The 19,809-nt window shown below is 49.9% G+C and overlaps 1 protein-coding gene across 3 annotated transcripts; it reads left to right on the top strand.

Moving 5' to 3' along the window:
• The first annotated feature begins 202 nt into the window (after nucleotides 1-202).
• On the top strand, nucleotides 203-19,637 carry AEBP1 (AE binding protein 1). Of its 3 annotated transcripts, none has more exons than XM_036751204.1 (21): nucleotides 203-801; nucleotides 5,096-5,407; nucleotides 8,491-8,565; nucleotides 8,755-8,823; nucleotides 9,127-9,246; nucleotides 9,510-9,584; nucleotides 10,593-10,670; nucleotides 10,781-10,861; nucleotides 11,110-11,166; nucleotides 11,411-11,520; nucleotides 11,777-11,916; nucleotides 12,702-12,786; nucleotides 13,003-13,147; nucleotides 13,523-13,608; nucleotides 14,270-14,393; nucleotides 15,874-16,070; nucleotides 16,265-16,444; nucleotides 16,768-17,119; nucleotides 17,813-17,952; nucleotides 18,205-18,304; nucleotides 18,633-19,637. In XM_036751204.1, exons 1-21 carry the CDS (start codon nucleotides 516-518, stop codon nucleotides 19,211-19,213), a joined length of 3,393 nt encoding a protein of 1,130 aa, XP_036607099.1. In that variant the 5' UTR covers nucleotides 203-515; the 3' UTR covers nucleotides 19,214-19,637. The 3 variants fall into 3 exon arrangements, with proteins under 3 accessions (XP_036607099.1, XP_036607101.1, XP_036607102.1); XM_036751206.1 differs by having other exon boundaries at nucleotides 8,758-8,823; XM_036751207.1 differs by lacking the exon at nucleotides 10,781-10,861.
• Nucleotides 19,638-19,809: the final 172 nt, after the last annotated feature.

Below are 19,809 nucleotides of genomic sequence, written 5' to 3' on the forward strand. Positions count from 1 at the left end.
TTCCCGAGCTAACATTCTTTGGGCCGAACGCTAGTTTCCCCCATTGCAGCCTCCTCCGGGGGGGCGGCTCTGGCTCCTCCTCCTCCCTCTCCCCTAACCTCCTCCTTTCCCGGCTCCAGAAACCCTGGCCCTGCCTGGACCGCTATTCTGCTCGGCGCCTCCCAAGGACGGGGCTGCCCCCGCACCCCCGAGCTCAGGAACGCAGAGCAGAGCGCAGCCAAGCGCAAGGCACAGCCGAACCGAGCCCGGCGCGTAGCGGCTTGCCGCCCGGCCGCCCCCGCGCCTCACACCTGCCCAGCTGGGGAGCCGCGCCTTACTCCCCACAGTGAATGGGCGACTGGGAGCTTGGCCGCCCCCGGCTCGTACCCGAGCCCCTCCAACTCGGAGCTCCGGGCTCTAGATTCTCTCTCCCAGCCCCGCCCCGTCCCATCTCATTCCGTCTCCTCCCATCCCGGTGGTAACTTCAGACTCCCGAATAGTAGTGCTGCATTTAGGGAGAAGAGGAGCTGGTGGCTATGGCTCGCCCTAGCCCTCGAGGGACCCCATTCTTCCCCCTGCTCTGCTGCCTCCTGGGGCTGCTGACGCTGTGCCCTGGAGGGCAGCCCCAGACCGTGCTAACCGACGATGAGATCGAGGAGTTTTTGCAAGGCTTCCTTCAGGAGCTGGACCCCCAGCGGAAGGAGGAGGGAGAGGGAGAGGGGAAGGAAGTGGAGCAGGGGCTCCCTGAAACCACCCTGAGTCCCAAGAAAGGGAAAACGGGAGGTAAGAAGCCTGTAGACACCAGAGTGGAAGGAAAAGAAGGTAAGCGTCCTCGTGGAAAGGTGCGGGGGGATGGCAGCCTGCCCCAGATGGATTAGAGGGGACACTGGAAGGAGATGGAAAGAACCGCAAGGCACCAGCCACGTGCCCTGGTGGGGTGGGGGGAGTAGAAGGGAGAGAGGGAGGAGCATGGGATGCGTGGGGGAGCAGGGGACTCCGGGAAGCAGAAGGGGTTGCTCTACACACCAAGTCATCTCAAACGCTAAGTACGGAGACAGGACTTATTCCCAAGACAGTAGATAGAACGGCCCCAAACAGGTCGGGCTGGCGCAGCAATAAGCTCCTTTCCATTCATTTTGGGGCCAGGGTCCTCCATCGGGGAGGCTTTGGGAAGAAGTGTCCTCAGACTCTTAGTCCAATTGATTTCCCTTACGGTCCTTGGTCTAGTCTGATGCACTGATCACACCTCCCTCAACACACCCCCTTCCCGTCCCGGGGGACCCTCATCTTCCCTGGGCATGACATTCTGGAGAACCCTCTCTCCCTGTGCCTAGAGGCTCTCTACTCAGGCAGTCTGTGCTAAGAGAGCTTTGAGAGGTTTGCTACAAACTCATCCTTCCCCACCTTCTTTGTGGAACACAAACGTTGTCTTTTGGAGTCAGAGATCACACACACCTCTGGGGGCTGCTCCCTGCCTGGTGCCTGAGTAGTCAGTCAGGCATCCTCAGTCCTCAGTCTTCAGTCCTTTGTCATTTTATGCGTGGTCTGGGAGATGACCCTCTCTGTTGCCCCCCCCCCCATCTGATTGCAATCATATCTTGCAAAAAACCGTCTATCTGGGAGTCCCTCCCTCCCCCTAAACTGTATTGAGCACCTGGACCTCACCGTCTAGGAGCAAAAGAATAGTTTTGCTTGGGGGAAAAAATCGTCATAAGGGGAAAGAAAGGCAGTCCTGGAGACTGAGGCCCTTTTGGCTTAAATGGGCAGATGACTGGATTAAAGTGCCTGGACCAGTCTGAGATCACAAGATCATCTAGGTAACCTTCTCTGATGAGAAAAGGGAGACTGAGAAGTTGTTAATCTGTTTGAGGTCATCCAGGTGATAAGGAGCAAGCTTGGGCTTTGAACTGCAGATCCAATGTGCTTCCCAATATGATTCTGTCCTACTTTATCATTCTGAATTGGCTGGGGCTGGAAATTCTGGAGCCAAGCTCTACTTTCCTGGCTTCAGATTGTTTGAGGTGGTTATGGTATAATTGAAAGCGAACTGGTTTTCTAGTCAGAAGACCTGGATTTGAGTCCCAGCTATGTGACCCTGGATCAACCATTGGACCTTTTTGAGCTTCACTTTCAGTCTATAAAATGAGGATACTTACACCATTCCCCTCCCAGGGTTATCATTAAAGAAAGTGCTTTGTAAACATTTATATGCCACATAAATGTGACTGGTCAGCATCTATTCTTTCTTCCCCCCACAAACTTTATTCTCAAATTCCCTTTTTCTTATTTCCAGCGTTTTCTCTCACTCTTCCCCCGCTGCTCACAAGAAACCCTAACCAGAGTGATAGAACAGGCCTAGACATATAGCTGACTTCACTCTTGCTACTTCTTTTCAGTGATTCCAAGTGTTTTAGAGCTAAGAGGGGCTTTCGGGGTCATTTACTATGACCCTTTCATTTCACACATAAAAAAGCTGAGGGGCAGGGAGGTTAACTGGTCCTGAGCTTCCATAGCTAGTTTCAAAGGTCTCCTAACTTCCAGTTCAATGTTTCTGGAGTTCAGTAATGCTACCCCTGTGAGGCCTTCCCAGTTTCCTAAAATGTTCCATCCTTCCAGACTCCTCATACTCTTTCCTGGATTCCCTCCCACCTGTAGAGGCTGGAGCAGGAACCCTGAGGTCTTGATCCTTCCCCAGCTCACTGCTCACCTTATCCAGTGCTGCTCCCCCAACCCTACAGCACCACCCCAGCCCTGGATGGTTTGCTCTTGAGGCTTTTGGCCAGTCTCCATCTCCCTTTGTCCCTCACCCAGGTCCCTACCCCACAGTGCTTTTGGCCATTTCTGCTTCTCTTGTTTTTCTCCTCCCAGGTCGCTGTCTGGGTTTTTGGTTATTTTTCTTTAGTCTTCCAGTATTGGCTTGGTTTTTTTTTTAGTCTGGATGAAATTCCCGGCAGCACTTCCAGCCTCTCCTTATAAGTGGCTGAGCTTTTTCTGGGTCATTGTTTTCCTATAGGCTTCTTTGGACACCTAAAAAATAGATCTCTCTCACTCTTATTCTCTGAGAATTTTGCCCCAAAGCAATTCTCTCTCCCTTCTCCCCCACCCCTCTCTGTTCCCCATTATAAGACTTTGGTTCCTCCCACTACCCCTCTAGATTAACTGGTTAGCTTCTCTTCTCTGGGCCACCCCCCCACCCCAACCCCAGCCAGTCTCCCCTCCATCTCTCCTTAAGATGATCATTTCCTTGCAGTTTCTATCTGCCTGGCAGCATCCAATTCATGTGACTATCTCATCCCAGCCAGTTGGAATTCACTCTACCAGCAGAATGTCCAGAGACCAGTGGCAGCTGTCTCAACACAGCACTGTCCTCATCCCTGCTCCTGGGTATGGACAGCTAGGTGATGCAGTGGATAAAGAAAGCACTGGGCCTGGAGTCAGGAAGACCTGAGTTCAAATCTAGCCTCAGACACTAATTAGCTGCGTAACCTTAGCGAAGTCCACAAGAAACCCTAACCAGGGTTTCTTAGCCTCTGTTTGCCTCAGTTTTCTTAATTGTAAATTAATAGCATGTACCTCACAGGGTTGTTGTGAGGATCAAATGAGATAATATTTGTAAAGCGCTTAGTACTGCCCAGCACAGTAGGTGCTGTATAAATCCTAGCTATCATTATATGGAGTAAGAGAAGACTTCCTCATACTAAACTGACTGGATCACTGGCTCACTGGATCACTCCTCCTTACCTGGTCCCCCTCCTACTTAGTATGAAAAACAAATGATCTTGGAAGTCAGACCTGGGTTCTAGCCTCTGCCCTGGCTCTAGCAGTGCAACTTTGGAAAAGGCACTCCACCTTTCTGGGCCTCAGTTTCCTCATCTGTAAAGTGAGAGGGGCTGGAGTAAATGGCTTTTCCAGCTCTACCATTCTTTGATACCATGATCCTGCTTCCAAATTTTGTGGACTCAGTGAAAGGAGTTGTCCACTCCAATACCAACTGGCTGTCACAGGGCTTCCCCAGACCCTGAAAGATACCTATGTGACCTTGGGCAAATCTTTTAACTTTTCTGTGCCTCAGTTTCCTCACCTATAAAATGAAAAAGGTGGAGTAGCTGACTTCTGAGGTCTCTCCCAGCTCTAAGTCTACTTTGGAGATAACTTTAACCCTCTAATTTTATAGATAAGGAAACTAAGGCTGGGAAAAGTGAAGCCACCTGTAGCATAGCTGGGATTTGAACCCACATCTTCTAATTCTAAATCCGGGGCTCTTTGTACTACGCCATGCTTCATGTTCCTATCAGGATACATTCTATGACATATATGCCCTCATGGTGGCTGATAAGCATTCGCTTTGCTCTGTTTTTCTCATCTGTCCTCCCTCTCCTCCACCCCCACCTTGGATTATTTCTCCTTCTGCCCCTCCCCACCCTTCGCTTTGCTCCAGTCCCATAGAGGAGAGGTTGCAGGCTTCTCTGAAGTGACTAAGAGGGTACTGAGAAGTTTCTCTGCCCATAAGCTAGCTCCATTCCTGTCCTTGTAAATGGCTTCTTGCCCAGCTCAATCTCCCCCTCCCCTTTAACCTCCATCTGCTCTTGGGGGTAAAAACCTTGGGAACAGGTAGAATCACTTAAAAAATTAATGAACAACATTAAATATCAATATAAACAATAAAACTTGCTTAGTTTCTTCATTTAAATTAATTTCAATGCAAGAAGTGTCATACCCCCTTTTCAGACTCCCAGGATTCTCTCTCCTCCTGTTCTTGTTCACTTTCCCTCTTGATCATAGATAGAAGCAGAACCAGGATCACTCTTTTTTCCTTTCTAAGCTATCGGCGCCAAATTTTTAGAAACAATTTTTGTGGTACTTACACTCCTAGAGATGGTGTCCAGGAGGAGCAGCTAGTGTCCTAGGCCAGGGTGCTAGGAGGGGACAAGGAAGCAGCAGAGAGCCAGTGGTCCCCTGATCCTCCATCTATGCATAACTATATATGTGTATATGCATACTTTGGGAATCTCTTTGTCTCCCCTCTGCAGTTTCTGATTCTCAGGGGCCAGGGAACTGAATGAACTTTTTTCCCTGGTTATATCATGTTGATAATAGAGTCTTCTTTCCTCCATAGTGCCTCCTGAAAAGGCTAAAGACAAAGGAAAGAAAGGGAAGAAAGATAAAGGCCCCAAGCCTACAAAGAGACCTTTGGAGAACTCCTCAAAGCCCACCAAGAAGGGGAAGGAGAAGCCCCCAAAGGCAACTAAAAAGCCCAAGGAGAAACGACCTAAGGCAACTAAGAAACCCAAGGAGAAACGACCCAAGACCACCAAGAAGCCCCCCACTGGGAAAAGTCGTCCCACCCAGTTCTCTCTGGAGGACTTGGAGAGGCCTGTAGCCCCGCCTCCGGTCTTGGAGATCCGCCCAGATGAGGAAACAGAAAGAGGTCAGTGCCAGGCCCAGAATGGCCTATATGGGGTTAAGAAGTCTTATTGTGAGCCTGTTGCTCTCTCTTACCTGTTGTGGAGGACATGGGTGAAAGTGATAGCATGGTGAGGGCAGAGATGTGGACAAGGTTGGGACATAGAAAGGGCAAGGGGAGCCAGCAATGTCTTAGGCGGAAATATCTCTCCATAGCACCACATATGAAAAATGGCCCCTTCTCCCTTCCCCCACCCCCACCAACCAACGTAGCTCAGCAAATATTTGTTAAGTCCACTCTGTGCCAAGAAATGTGGTAGGGGCTAGGGATACAGAGATAAAAATGAAATTCTATGTGCCCTCAAGGAGATTATAATCTATTTACCTCATTGGAATCATCTCTTACCCTACTAAGGGAAGCTCCAGAGCCTGGGGCAGCTGTGGTTTCTGGCCATCTATGAACCTGAGCTATTCATCACCATGGCTCGAGATTCCAGTCCTAACCCTCCCCTCTGCCCAACCCATACACTCCTACAGACCTTTTGAGCTTTGGGAGCAACTTTATTTCTTATTTATTTTAAATAGTTTGCTGATGTGGTTTTTCTTTTAATTTTTAACTGTCAGTTCCCTCCCAATAGAATGCTTCATTATAACAAAGACGTTCAGGTTGGCAAAAACAATACATTGACTGTATGTGATAGCTCATTCTACACCTGGAGTCCACTCCTGCCAGACCAAGACGAGCAGCATGTTTCACTTACTATACCAAGATCGGTCACTACATTGATCAGAGCTCTACTATCTTTCAGAGATTTTTTTCTTTTCCTTTACTGCAGTCATTGTGTAACTTTTATTTTCTTGGTTCTTTGGCACAATTCTACAAAGAAAAAGCCATTTCCATGCTTGTAGCCCCACCTTGTCTATCAGTCTCTTGCCCTGCCAGGTCCTGCCTCTGTCTATCTCAGTCCCATTCATCCCAGGCTCATGGTCTTTGTGTTGGTGGACATGAAGTATCTTTCCAGTCCAGTGGTCCTGTATGAGACTGGCCCTAAGCTCATCCCAGGAGCAGGATGAGCAAGCATTTCATCTTGATGCCTCTGAGGGACTATTCCCCCTCCCCCTTCCTCAGAACTAAGACTGATCCCTTCTCTGAGGGATCAGATGAGGGAAGGAGTAAGGAAAGCAGGCTATGGACAGCTCATTGGAGCCTAGTTACTCTTCCCTCTGGTGAGTTCTTGAAAGCACTGTCTAGGGCCAGAGGCACAGCTTTGGCTAAAGATATACAATCATGGAATTAATCAGTCAGCCAGTTGATAAACACACATTTCTTAAGTGCTCACTATGAGCCTGGCACTGTACTGAGCACTAGAGATATAAAGACAGACAAAACAGTCCCTGTCTTCAAGGTCCTTATATTCTAACAGGGGAGAGAAGATATTTCTACCTGCATACACACATATATGCACACATATACACTCATGCATAGACACACATGCAGACATGAAGTAATCTTAGAGGGGAAGGTACTAGTCACTGAAGGGACCACAAAAGGCCTTTTGCAGAAATGTGTGCTTGAGCTCAGTGTTGAAGGAATCCAAAGATTCCCTAAGGCAGAGATGAGGAGGAAGAGCATTCCAGGCATGGGGGACCACCAGTGCAAAGACATGGAGATGGGAGATCTAGGGTCATGTGTAAAGTAAGCCAATGTGGTTGGCTGTAGGAGAGAGAAACATGTTAGAATCCCGGAGAAATAGGAAGGGTCCAGGTTGTAAAGAGCTTTAAATGCTGGGCCAATGAATTATATTTGATCCTAGAGGTAATAAATAGGAGCCACTGGAGACTGCTGAGCAGGCAGACAACATGGTCAGGCCTGTGCTGTAGGGAAATTGCTTCAGCAGCTCTGTAGAGGTTGGGTTGGAGGGGGGAGATGCAACATTTGATTTTCAGCACTTTCAAAGGTTCAGAGGACTTTATGGTTGGAAGAGACTATAGAAATCATCTAGTTCAACTTCCTCATTTTACAGATAAGGAAACTGAGAGCCTTGAGGGAAAGGTTGAATGAGTTTCCCAAGGTTATTTGGGCAACAGGTAAGTGGCCAAGCTGGGATTCAAAACTGGGTCATTTGACTCCAAATCCGATGCTCTGAGCCACTTTGGATTGTTAAAGAGTCAAGCCAAGTCCAGTCAAGAAGCATTTATTAATGGCTTCCAATGTGCCAGAAGGCAGCTCGGTGGCACTGTGGACAGAGTGCCAGGCCTGGAGTCAGGAAGACCTGAATTTAAATCTGGCCTCAGACATTTACTAGCTGTGTGACCTGGCAAATGTTTTCCTCATCTGTAAAATGATCTGGAGAAGGAAATGGCAAACCACTCAAGTATCTCTGTCAAGAAAATCCCAAATGAGGTAGAAATTGGGATCTCAAAGAGTCAGATGTGACTGAAAATGACTAAACAACATCATGTGTCAGGCACTGTGCTGTGCACCTGGAATACAAGCACAAGCATAAAGAAAGATAAACCCTGCCCTCAAGGAGCTTACATTCTCAACGCATAAAAAGGAGCTAAAAGGGGGTGGGTGAGATGGTGAAGATATCCAGCATGGATAGGGGGAATGGTAGAGAAAATCTTATGGAGGAGAGTCAGAAATGCAACCTGGAGAGGAATAAAGACATAGTTTGCCTGGGCATCCTTCTTAAAATGGAGTTTCTGGAAGGAATCCACCACTCAGAGAAAGAGGCTGCAGGGGTGGAGGGTAGCACCTTAGGTCCGTCTGGCAGGGGGTGATGCCCTGCATAGATCTCTGAGCAGCCAGTAGGCCTCTCTGAAAGTGGAATGGACTCAAGTAGGGGCTGAATGAGATCACTTGTCCCATGTGTTATAGTCAGGATTCCTTTTGAGTATGGTTGTTGGACTAGATGGTACCTTTCTAAAATTCTGTGACTCTGTGATTAAGCAGGGACATCTCAATGTTGAGGTTTCAGGGAAAGTAATATAGCTGTTGGTTGAGACCTTGGTCTCTTGGCTGGGGAGGAGGACAGGGATCCCACTACTCTGACAAGAGAGAAAGATATGATTGTGGCCTCTTGTATCTCTGGGTCCTTGTTGCAGGTGGGGCCATCATTCCACCCTGGGAGGATCAAGAGGGAGTGCATACAGATCTGGAAAGGAGGGAGTTCCAGCCAGGTGAGTCTTGGCAAGAGCAGCTACAGACACCCCCAAGCCCTAGAATCCTCACTCATGTGTTCAGCTAAAGCCCCCACTCCAGGCCCAACCTCTCAGCCTCCTTGCCACTTGGGATCATTGGAGAAGGTCTGTGATGATGCTATAACCAGAGTCGCCCAGGAAGGGCTGTGACCAGTGTTTTCTTTCCAGAAGAGGAGGAGACAGAGCCACCTACGTTGGATTATAATGACCAGATTGAGAGGGAGGACTATGAGGACTGTAAGTAGGATTTCTACCTTTGAGAGGGAAGGAGGGACTGCTCCCAATTTCAGCGCTGGCCAGTGCCTAGAGTGCCTGAGCTGGGCATAGAATGAATAGCTCTTATGGGACTGGGAACATCTATTTAGCCATGGAATCATCTCATCATCTTCTTCCTGGTGTAACAAGTCGTGAGAAAGGCCACCCCCACCCCCTCCCAGGCCCCAGCGCTCCATCTGTAGCTTCATTTCTCTGCCTGAGTCTGCTTTCCACTCCCATCCCCTGGCAGGGATACTGCCACCTCGGATTCTATTCCTTTCATAGTTGAGTACATTCGAAGGCAAAGGAAGCCCAGGCCCCCTCCAAGCAGGAAGAAGACCGAGAGACCTCGCCCAGAGCCCCCTGAAGAGGAGCTGAAACCAGAGCCTCCAGAGGAGAGACCAGGTAGGGAATCTGCTTCTTCACTTTTGGCGCTTGGGGTGCAGGGACTAGATGTAAGAGGAAAGAGATGAGGATTGAGGATATTCAGGGTGGTGAAAAGAATGGATGAGATGGAGGGAGAGAGAGGCAGGACTAGGGATGGAACAGGTCAAAAGCAAGGAAGTTGGAAGAAATCACAGTAAGATGGAGCAAGCAAAGCATCAGAGGAGAGGGACAAGGGTACTCCAAGCTAAATCACCCTTTTCTCCTGACTTCCTGCTCCATAGACAGCCTTATGCCCCCACCACCCCTACAAATCCCCGACTATGGAGATGGCTACGTGATTCCAGATTATGATGACAGTGAGTACCATGTTGACCCTGTTCTCCCCGTTTCTCAGATCCAGCTCTGTCTGGTCCCCTTATCCCACCTACAACACTCATTTGCCTTCTGGGAAGTGGGGGTCTATACCTCACAGGTGTCTGGGGGGCAGGTGTAAGGGGCAGAGATGCTCAGGGATGAACCCTGTAAATGGACACAGAGAAACTGGTAATGGCAGGGAGAGTGGAATCTAATATAACAGCTCCTAGGAGCCAATCCTACTACATGATGTGCCCCATGATAATGGGAAATTCTTACCTCCCTTGGCTTCTGGGATTTGGTTCATTACTGACCCTCTTCCCACTTCTCTGGTCATTTCTCCTTTGCTGGTTTCACTTCCTCCTTCTACTACCCAACAGTGGGGATCCCAATGATACCATCTTCCATTCTTTTCTTTCTCTTTTTTCCTTCTTCTCTTTCTTTTCTTTCTCTCTTTCTGACTTTTACAATTAACTCTATTCTGATGACTTTGATCTGGGTCTCCAGCCCTGACCTCTCATCTGGGCTCCAGTCTGGCATCTCTTATGAGCCTGTCCAAAATGACACTTCTCTTCTCTTCCTTTCCATCCTTTCCTCTCCTCCCTTTCCCATTGCCTTCTTCACCTTTTTCCTTCCCCACCCACAGATCCACAGTTTCTATCGGTGATACTACCATTTTCCCAATCATTCAAGAAGAAAACTCAAGCCAGCTCTCTGACTCTTTCCTCTCCTTTGGCCTCATCAAACAAGCCATTAAAATATCATGGAGCTTACAGGCCAGTGGGTTGTCTCATTCTGTCTGTTCATGCACTTAAGTCCTAAGGGTCAGGCCAGTATCACCGTCTTCTTTGTTACCTCCCACAGTGCTGGGCTCCTAATAGGTGCTCAGTAAATATTCTGCGAATAGAATTAAGAAAGGAGGAAAGTTTTAAGGGCAAGGAGGGAAGGAAGCTGTGGAAGTCTGGGAAACAGGAATTGTTCCCCTGCGCACAGATGGTTCTTCTTTCCAGTGGATTATTATTTACGGCCACCCAGGCCCCGGAAGCCAGACAGCGAGTTGGAGACGGATGAGGAAAAAGAGCGACTGAGTAAGAAAATACAAGCCCCCATGTCCTCAAACCCTGTTACCTACCCACTCCCTTCCCTGGGCCCTGAGTTGACATGGCTCTCTCCCTCCCCTCCAACCCCTCTTCTGCAGAAAAACCTAAGAAAGAGGGTGGTAGCGACAAGGAAGAAGAGCCGGATGAGTGGACTGAGGAGAAGGGCAAAGACCGGAAAGGTGTGGGGGGTGTGTGTGTGTGTGTGTATGCGTGTGTGCATGTGTGTGTGTATGCGTGTGTGCATGTGTGTGTATATGCATGTGTGCATGTGTGTGTGTATGCGCACGTGTGCTATGTAAGGGGCTGGGGGGGGAGGGGCAGCAGGGAGCTACTCCCAGCTCAGCCATGAACAGAGACCAAGCTCCCTCCCAGGCCCACGCTTTCTGGACATCCCTCACCGCTTTGCTTTCAACTCCATCTCCCACAGGGAAGCCCAAGAAACCCTGGGAAACAGAAGAGGAATGGAGTCCAGTGGAAAAAGAGAGTGAGTGACCAGGAGCTCTCTCAGAAAATGGGAAGGCAGACAGGGGCCTCTGCTACATAGTGGGCAAGAGTCTGCTTAGCCAAGCTTGGGTGGTGGGGTGGCCCAAAGGCTTTGCTTTTCTGTGGAGCAGGAGAGTATCAGTTGGTCCTGGAGAGGCTCTATTCCAGGAGAAGGACAAAGGAAAGGCTGGGACCAGGTGGAAGCTGGGGAGGTTGCAGGCTGAGGGGGCTATGTTCCTTTTTAGAGTGCCCACCAATTGGGATGGAGTCACACCGAATTGAAGACAACCAGATCCGGGCCTCTTCCATGCTAAGACATGGCCTCGGTGCCCAGCGTGGGAGGCTAAATATACAGGTTTAGCCCTTGAGTCCAGGCATCCTCCTTTCCCCTGGGGTCCTTAGCCTCCTCCAGCTGGTAGTTCTCTTCACCCCTCCCCTACCTCCTTACCAGGACTATCTTCATTGTATCCCCCACTCTTTCCATCTATTCCCTTCACTCTGTGACCCTTGCTCCCCTCACTCCCTGGTCCTTATCCCCATCCTGGCTTGGGTGTCTGGGTCTTTGGGGATGTTCCCCCATGCTCAGGCCATGCCCCTGGCTCACTGGGCAGGCAGGCTCCAATGAGGATGACTACTATGATGGAGCCTGGTGTGCTGAAGATGACACCCAAGTCCAGTGGCTGGAAGTGGACACAAGAAGAAACACCAAGTTCACCGGTGTCATCACCCAGGGTCGTGACTCTACCATCCAGTACGTGCCCAGAAAGTCAGTCATGGGGAAAGGGGAGTGAGAGTTCCTTATGGACCTGGACTGCAAATGGGGAATCTTGAAGGCTCCAGATTCCAATTCCATTCTTCTCCCCATGATAAGAAGCAAGCCGGACTGGTAGATTTCTAGCCCCGGCCTCAGTTTTTCCATCTGTTCACTGACTCTAGTTCTGGGACTGTGTCTTCTTTAAGACTGGACTGCCTTCTTTAAGATGTAGCCACAGGGCAGAGGTGGTAATGGGTGATTATTTCTTCCTCCACCATAGAATAGAAAGGAGACCATTGGGTGGGGTAGAAGATAAGGCAGCCAAGAAGAGGTTAGTAGACTAATTAGACCCGGAAGAGTTTATACAGACTTATAGCTAGAAAAGGATCTTAGAGATCATCTCATCCCTCATCCGACCCCCTCATTATGCAAATGAAGAAACTGAGATCTTGAGAAATCAAATGACTTGCCCAAGATCACACAGGAAGTAAATGGAAGACCCAGGATTAGAACTCAGATCCTCTGACTCTACATGCCTTTTTCCTACTACACCGCTTGTCAGCTGCTGAGATCTAGGGCTTGGCCTAAGCTACAGAGGGGAACCAGGTTAAAGAAGAATCACCCCTCTCAAAGGAATTTGTTAGCCATAGCACTTTTTTCCAGTGTCAGGAACCAGAGAGTTCAGAGGGAAGGCTCAGGCTGGCTTGGGGGAAATCGAGTCTCTTGAAAACCTATTGAGGGAGGACAGCTTCTAACTGGAATTTTGCCTCTTGTCTACACAGCGATGATTTTGTCACCACCTTCTTTGTGGGTTTCAGCAATGACAGCCAGAACTGGGTGATGTACACCAATGGCTATGAGGAGATGGTGGGTGTCTCTATGTTCTGAGATCTTTCCTCTCCCTGCTCCCTGTGCCACCTTTAGGACCTTCTCAAAACCGAGCCCTTGGGGGTCCCCATCTCTCTCGCCCCATCACTCCTTCCCTGTAGAGGTGCTGTCATGTAGTGGTGGTGATGTGGGCAGTGGGGGAGCCAGGACTGGCTACTGGGAAGAAGCATTGCTAAGAGTCAGACCTCTCCCCAGACCTTTTATGGGAATGTGGACAAGGACACGCCAGTGCTGAGTGAATTCCCGGAGCCTGTTGTGGCTCGTTTCATCCGCATCTACCCACTCACTTGGAATGGCAGCCTCTGTATGAGGCTGGAGGTGCTGGGCTGTCCTCTGACTGGTGAGCATGGTCTCAGGGCAGCAGAACTACATTTGGTCCAGGAGGTCTCTGTTAGGGAATAGGCATTGAGGCTTTTAGAAGAAATAAATTTAGAAGATCTCTAAGATTACTTCCAACCCTAAATATTCTATGTTTATGCTACTAACAACAACAGTTAAAGTTTGCAAAGTGGTGCATAGACATTCTCTTTTGGGCTTTGCAACAACAACCCTGTAGGTACAGGAGTTAGGGTGATCTTACAGATGAGGAAGCTGGATCAGTGGTTAAATTTCACACCTACAGTCACATAGCTAGTGTCAGAGGTGGGGTTTAAACTGAGAGGTGGAGGGGATCAAGGGGTAGTGGAGATGGTCCAAGACCTTTTTCCCCTTGCAGCCATCCACAGCTACTACACACATAACGAGGTCACGACCACTGACAACCTGGATTTCCGCCACCACAACTACAAGGACATGAGGCAGGTGGGAATGATGTTTTACCTTTTCACATCCTGGCTGTCTCCGTCTGAGCATTGTTTCTCCAATCTCCATAGCTACTTGGTGCCCAGACAAATCCTAGTCCCTGTTATATTTCCCTGCCATAATGTCCTCTCTCCAGCCCTTCTTTGAGAGGCCCCAAACCCCAGCTGTTCAGGGGCCTAACAGGACCATGTGGTCGGGGGAAGCACTGATATTTCCCTGTCAAGACCAGGTTCTGTCTTGGAAAAAGATGCTTTGATGGGAGCTAGGGAGAGATGCCTCCCTTTCTTCCTGAGTAGTACTGGGCACTGATGTCCCAAGGGTTCCCCAGGATGGCATTGTGGGCATACACACATTCTCCTCACTTGGGGGTCACTAGGAAATTCTGCCTCCATCTGAGATACAAGAAACTCTTTTAAGGGACCTTTAACATTGGTATCACTATGCCCACTGTGGCTCCTAAGCCCTGGGTGATGGAGACCACAGGCCAGGACAGGTGAACTCACATAAACGGGCACATTTTAGTGGCAGTCCCTGATCATCATCTACCTTTTTTGATGCCTTTCTCTGCTAGAGAGGGAGGGACAGGTTACTTAGGAACTGGATACACTGGGCAGGTAGAAGGGGGCAGTGATGTGACTCTTGTTCTCTCTTCCTTGCTCAGTTAATGAAGGTGGTGAATGAGGAATGCCCCACCATCACCCGCACCTACAGCCTGGGCAAGAGCTCCAAGGGACTGAAGATCTATGCCATGGAGATATCTGACAATCCCGGGGAACATGAGCTGGGTGAGCATGGGGCTAAGTGCTTTCATCCCATCAGAGCCTTTGACCCCACAGGGCAAACCCTTAGTATCCATCCACTTGGCTCAAAACATGAGCCCACATTGCCCCCTGGAGGCCAAGCTTGGAAGGGACAGATGCCTACTGGCTTGAATACTGGCCTTGCCAGGCCTCAGGAGAGATATCCATTTATAAGCAGTAAATGCAGTTCACATGGTTATCCTAAAATCAGAGAGCCTTAGAATGAGAAAGAACCTACAAGGCTACCGAGCCCAACCTGTACCTGAGCAAGAATGACCTGTGCATTTCTAACAAGAGGTCCTTTAGCCCCTGCTCATGGATGGATGGTGAAGCCTACCAGTGATGAGGAACTCATCACCTCTCTGGTGTATACCTGCTCGGACACAGGGCCAGATCCCTCTTTGAGAAGATTGCCATCTATCTCTCAATCCAAATCTTTTATTAAACACACACACACACACACACTTTTTAAACCAGATCTGTGATTTCACTGGTTTACAGAAACACTGTGTCAACTTCCTCTATGAAGATATTCAAATTTAAATTACCATTCCCCTCCCCCATCAAGCTGGGGGCACTGGGTGGTAAAGTGATTTGTCTAACGCATATCAGAGAGAGGATTTGAACTCAGGTCTTCTTGGCTCAAGGTCAAATATCTATCTATTATGCCGTGCTGCCCCACATATCCTGATATATTTGTATGTTCTCTCTCTCCCTCTGTCTTTCCCTAGACAGGAGTCCCCAAATTGCACTAAGACTTTAGGGACACCCTGTATATTTATTTACATATATGTGTGTACACGCATGTACGTGTGTGTATACACACATGCATGACTTCATGGTTTACAAAGTGCTTTCTTCACAACAGTCCTGTGAGGTAGGCAGTACAGCAATTACAGTGATTTTGCATATGAGGAAACTGAGGCTCAGGTGAAGTGACTTGCCTAGAGGTGGCAGAGTGGGGGCCTCTGAGACCGAGGGTTTTTCTTTTACCAACAGCTCCACTGCCTTTTTTCACATGCCACGTTCCACCCCAATAATGAAAACCCTCTCTCATAACCAAGTCAAGGTTAAGCTAAAGCAGACGAGGCAGCGGGCCCCTCCGATAGCGCATCGAACATTGTTCCCAAGCCCTCTCCCGCTCTCCAGGGTACTTTCCCTTAAATCACACTGCCCTCCGTTTGCTCCCAGAGCGTTCTCTCGCCCTCCTCATTTGATTCTCATCACGAGCTTATTAGGAGGGCAGGGCAGAAATCATCACTCCCGTTTGCACAGACGAATAGACAGGCTCAGAGAGGCTCTGGCTCGCTCGAGGTCACACGAGTGGCACAGCCCAGGATTCAAACTCACGTTTTCAGACGCTGGCTTTTTCCGCTTGCTGTTTGCTACACCACCCTGCCTTTCGAGCCCCCTGGGCGGGCCAGTGCTTCCGCTGACCACCTCCCCCTCCTCATGTCTGTCACAGGGGAGCCTGAGTTTCGCTATACAGCCGGTATCCATGGCAACGAGGTCCTGGGCCGGGAGTTACTGCTATTGTTGATGCAGTACATGTGCCGGGAATACCGAGACGGAAACCCCCGGGTCCGAAGCCTTGTGCATGACACTAGGATCCACCTGGTGCCCTCGCTCAACCCTGACGGCTATGAGATTGCTGCCCAGATGGTGCGTGGGGGTGGGGGCTCGAGAGTCAGACACTTAGGGAGGGGTGTGTGCGTGTGTGTGTGTGTGTGTGTGAGAGAGAGAGAGACAGACAGACAGACAGACAGACGGATGGTGTCTGTTGCAAGAGTTAATATATGGGTTAGAGGGACAGGATGCAAGGATCATAATCACTGACCAAGGCTGGTTTCTTTCAGGGCTCTGAGTTCGGAAACTGGGCATTGGGACTGTGGACTGAGGAGGGCTTCGATATCTCTGAGAACTTCCCGGATATCAACACAGTGCTATGGGGTGCTGAGGAGAGGAAGTGGGTCCCTCACCGAGTGCCCAACAACAACTTGCCCATCCCAGACCGCTACCTTAATGCCGATGCCACGGTGAGCACCACGGTGGCAGAGCAGAGCCAGGGATGTGGAATCAGGCAATTCCTGCCCCAATCTCCACCTGAGGGTGGAGGGGATGGAATAGTAGCCTTGGTTCCATGGTACAAAGTTTCCAGTCTCAGTGTCGGTGGTGATACTGAAAGATTGTCCCCTACAGTTCTGTGGGAACCAAAGGGGACAAGTTAAGCATCAAAAGGGGCATGGCCTTTGCTTGTTTCTAATGCACAACTAGGTTATGATGGCTAGTAGTAGGATCTTCTGTGAACAATCTCCCTACCTCTCCAGCCCTGCTTTCACTTGCCCCCTGTACCCCACAGATAGCTGTAGAAGTCCGTGCCATCATTGCCTGGATGGAGAAAAATCCCTTTGTCTTGGGTGCGAACCTGAATGGGGGTGAACGGCTCGTGTCCTATCCCTATGATATGACTCGGGCCCCCAGCCAGGAACAGCTCAGGGCAGCAGCAATGGCAGCCGCCCGTGGAGAGGAGGAGGATGAAACAGATGAGATTCAGGAGACGCCGGACCATGCCATCTTCCGATGGCTTGCCATTGCCTATTCCTCAGCCCACCTCACCATGACCGAAACCTACCGTGGGGGCTGCCAAGCACAGGACTACACAAATGGCATGGGCATCGTCAATGGTGCCAAGTGGAATCCAAGGGCAGGAAGTAAGTGAGGAATGTGGTAGGGGGAGGAGGGAGCAAGGCATGGCTGAAAAAGAAATTCTATCCTGTGGCCTACATCCACCACTCCAAGCTCAACATCCTACAGCTAGACAGGTCTCCTGGGGCTTGGATAGGGAGAACCCCATATTATAAAATATTTCACATTAAACCTTTGGTGAATTCCAGTGACAAAGAGCTAAGAGGTGCTAGGTATGGGGCTCCTTAGAGCTTTAAATTGGCACAGGACAGCACATTAGGGAATCCATTCTAGACCTTTTACCTATCTCTGGGGGTGAGTTAGAGGGCTACCCCTCTAACCCTGACAGTCCTTTGTTATTCCAAAGGCATCTCCTCTCCCACAGCCATTCTAGCTAGATAAAGTCTTCCAGGAATACCCTAATTCACATCAAAGTTCCTGGACTCTCTAATACAAAGTGTCTCCTGTCCTCCACTCCAAGGCTGATAAAAGATCAATTCTTGTCAGAGCTGCAGGGATCCTTGAAGCCAACATGTGCTTCTTATTGTGGGTCACTGGCCACTTCAGCTTGACCTCTAAGTTCCTAAGCACATGACTGTAAGTCTGTGTGCACAAGTAGCATCAGTACTGGGCAAGCAGTGGGTCCCTGAGCACTGAGCTGAGACCTGAAGCAGGGCCTCTGGGGAGTGACCACTGTCTCTTTGTCCCCCCACCCCCAGGTATGAATGACTTTAGTTACTTACACACCAATTGTCTGGAGCTCGCTATCTACTTGGGATGTGATAAATTCCCTCATCAGAGTGAACTTCCTCGAGAATGGGAGAATAACAAGGAAGCACTGCTCACCTTCATGGAGCAGGTGGGCCAGGGAAGTTCGAGTGGGCCCCTGAAAAAGCCTCCAAGGGAGAAGAATGGATGTAGTAGGCAGTGGAAAGGAACACTTCAGGGGGAGAAATCTTGGGAGAAGCCTCTGGGGGGAAGGGTCCAGGGCTCTGGAGAACTGGGTCATACAGGTAGTACACAGGGCCATGAGGCTTAAGCAAAAGGAAGGGTGGGCCCTGTGAAGTCACAGCAATTTCAGGGCCAAACCTAAAAGTGCCTCTTCCTGCAGGTGCACCGAGGAATTAAAGGGGTTGTGACAGATGAACAAGGTATCCCCATTGCCAATGCCACCATCTCTGTGAGCGGCATTAACCATGGTGTCAAAACAGGTATGTGATGCCCATTTTGCCCCTGCCCTCTGTGGCAACCCCACTCCTGAATGTTTTTCTCAGGGAGGTATAGTTCTTATCCATTTCTGAGCTTCTCACCAATTATGAGAAAAGTGACTACTTCTGCTTTGTGCAAATTTGAAGTTTTCTTTTTCAATATTATCCAAATAAGGATGGGAGTAACCCCGCTAACCTACAAACCTAGGTTAATGGGGTCACCGATTCTCTGATACTGTAGCCAGGAAGGGCTCAGGGTTCTGGGGCCCTAGCACGGGAAGGTAGAATGCAGTGACAGTCACCAGACTTGTCCTTGTGTCCCTCTCTGTAGCTGCTGGAGGTGATTACTGGCGCATCCTGAACCCGGGTGAATACCGTGTGACGGCCCGAGCAGAAGGCTACACTCCCAGTGCCAAGACCTGCAATGTGGACTATGACATTGGCGCCACCCAGTGCAACTTCATTCTGGCTCGTTCCAATTGGAAGCGCATCAGGGAGATCTTAGCCATGAATGGGAACAGGCCCATTCCCCACATCGATCCTAATCGACCCATGACGCCCCGAGAGCGCTTCATGCAGCGCCGTCGCATGATGTACCGCATCAAGATGCGTGAGCAGATGCGCCTCCGCCGTCTTAATGCCACAACCAGTCCCACCCCCATCCCCACCACCAGCTTGTCATCTGCCTATCCCATCTCCCAGAGCACCACCCTGGAGCCCTGGAGCCTCCAACCTCCCACTGCCCCCACCTGGGCGACAGAGACAGAGACTGAAACGTACACAGAGGTTGTGACTGAACTGGCCACAGAGTTAGAACCAGAGTTGGAGCCAGAGGAAGAAGAACTGGCCACAGGCACAGCCTTCCCCTTCACCACAGCAGAGACCTACACTGTGAACTTTGGGGACTTCTGAGGGCCTGGCTTCTAACACTGCCCCTACCCACCGCAGCACACCCACTGACCCAGAGCTGGCTGCCCAGCCAGCTCAGCAGCCTCCAGAGAGCAGAAGGCAGAGCCCCTGTCTGGGCCCTGCTAGGAGTCACCTGTTTTTCTCCTAGTAGCCTTTCCCCAGGGTGCTGGCTCTCCCCACTTTTAGGCTGGAAAGAATGTGACACATCTACCAAGTGCCAGAGATGATGGGCAAGGGGGCCATAAGTTTGCCCGTTCCCCGGCAGTAATCTAGCCTCCAGCCCAGTCTCAGCTGTGGAATATGGACTCCCGTTGTCTAGCAGGGGTGGGGAGAGATGGGATCAGAGCAAGCAGAGGCAGTAGAATGGAGTTACCTCCCCGTCCCCCATTACCATCCTGCTATTCCAATAAAATAAGCTCTGATGGCAAAAGATCTCCTTACCTTTGTGCCTGGCTCAGAGAAGAAAATGGGGATACTTTTATAGAGGCAGACCCATGGAGAAAAATCTATAACCCTCTTCACTTACAATATCTGCCCTCAAAGGCTCGTTTATTCCCTTTGGACAAGAGAGATCTGAATCTGCCCTCAGGAGCTTAAGA

The sequence above is a fragment of the Trichosurus vulpecula genome, chromosome 3, assembly GCF_011100635.1.
Source record: "Trichosurus vulpecula isolate mTriVul1 chromosome 3, mTriVul1.pri, whole genome shotgun sequence".
Lineage (NCBI taxonomy): Eukaryota > Metazoa > Chordata > Mammalia > Diprotodontia > Phalangeridae > Trichosurus > Trichosurus vulpecula.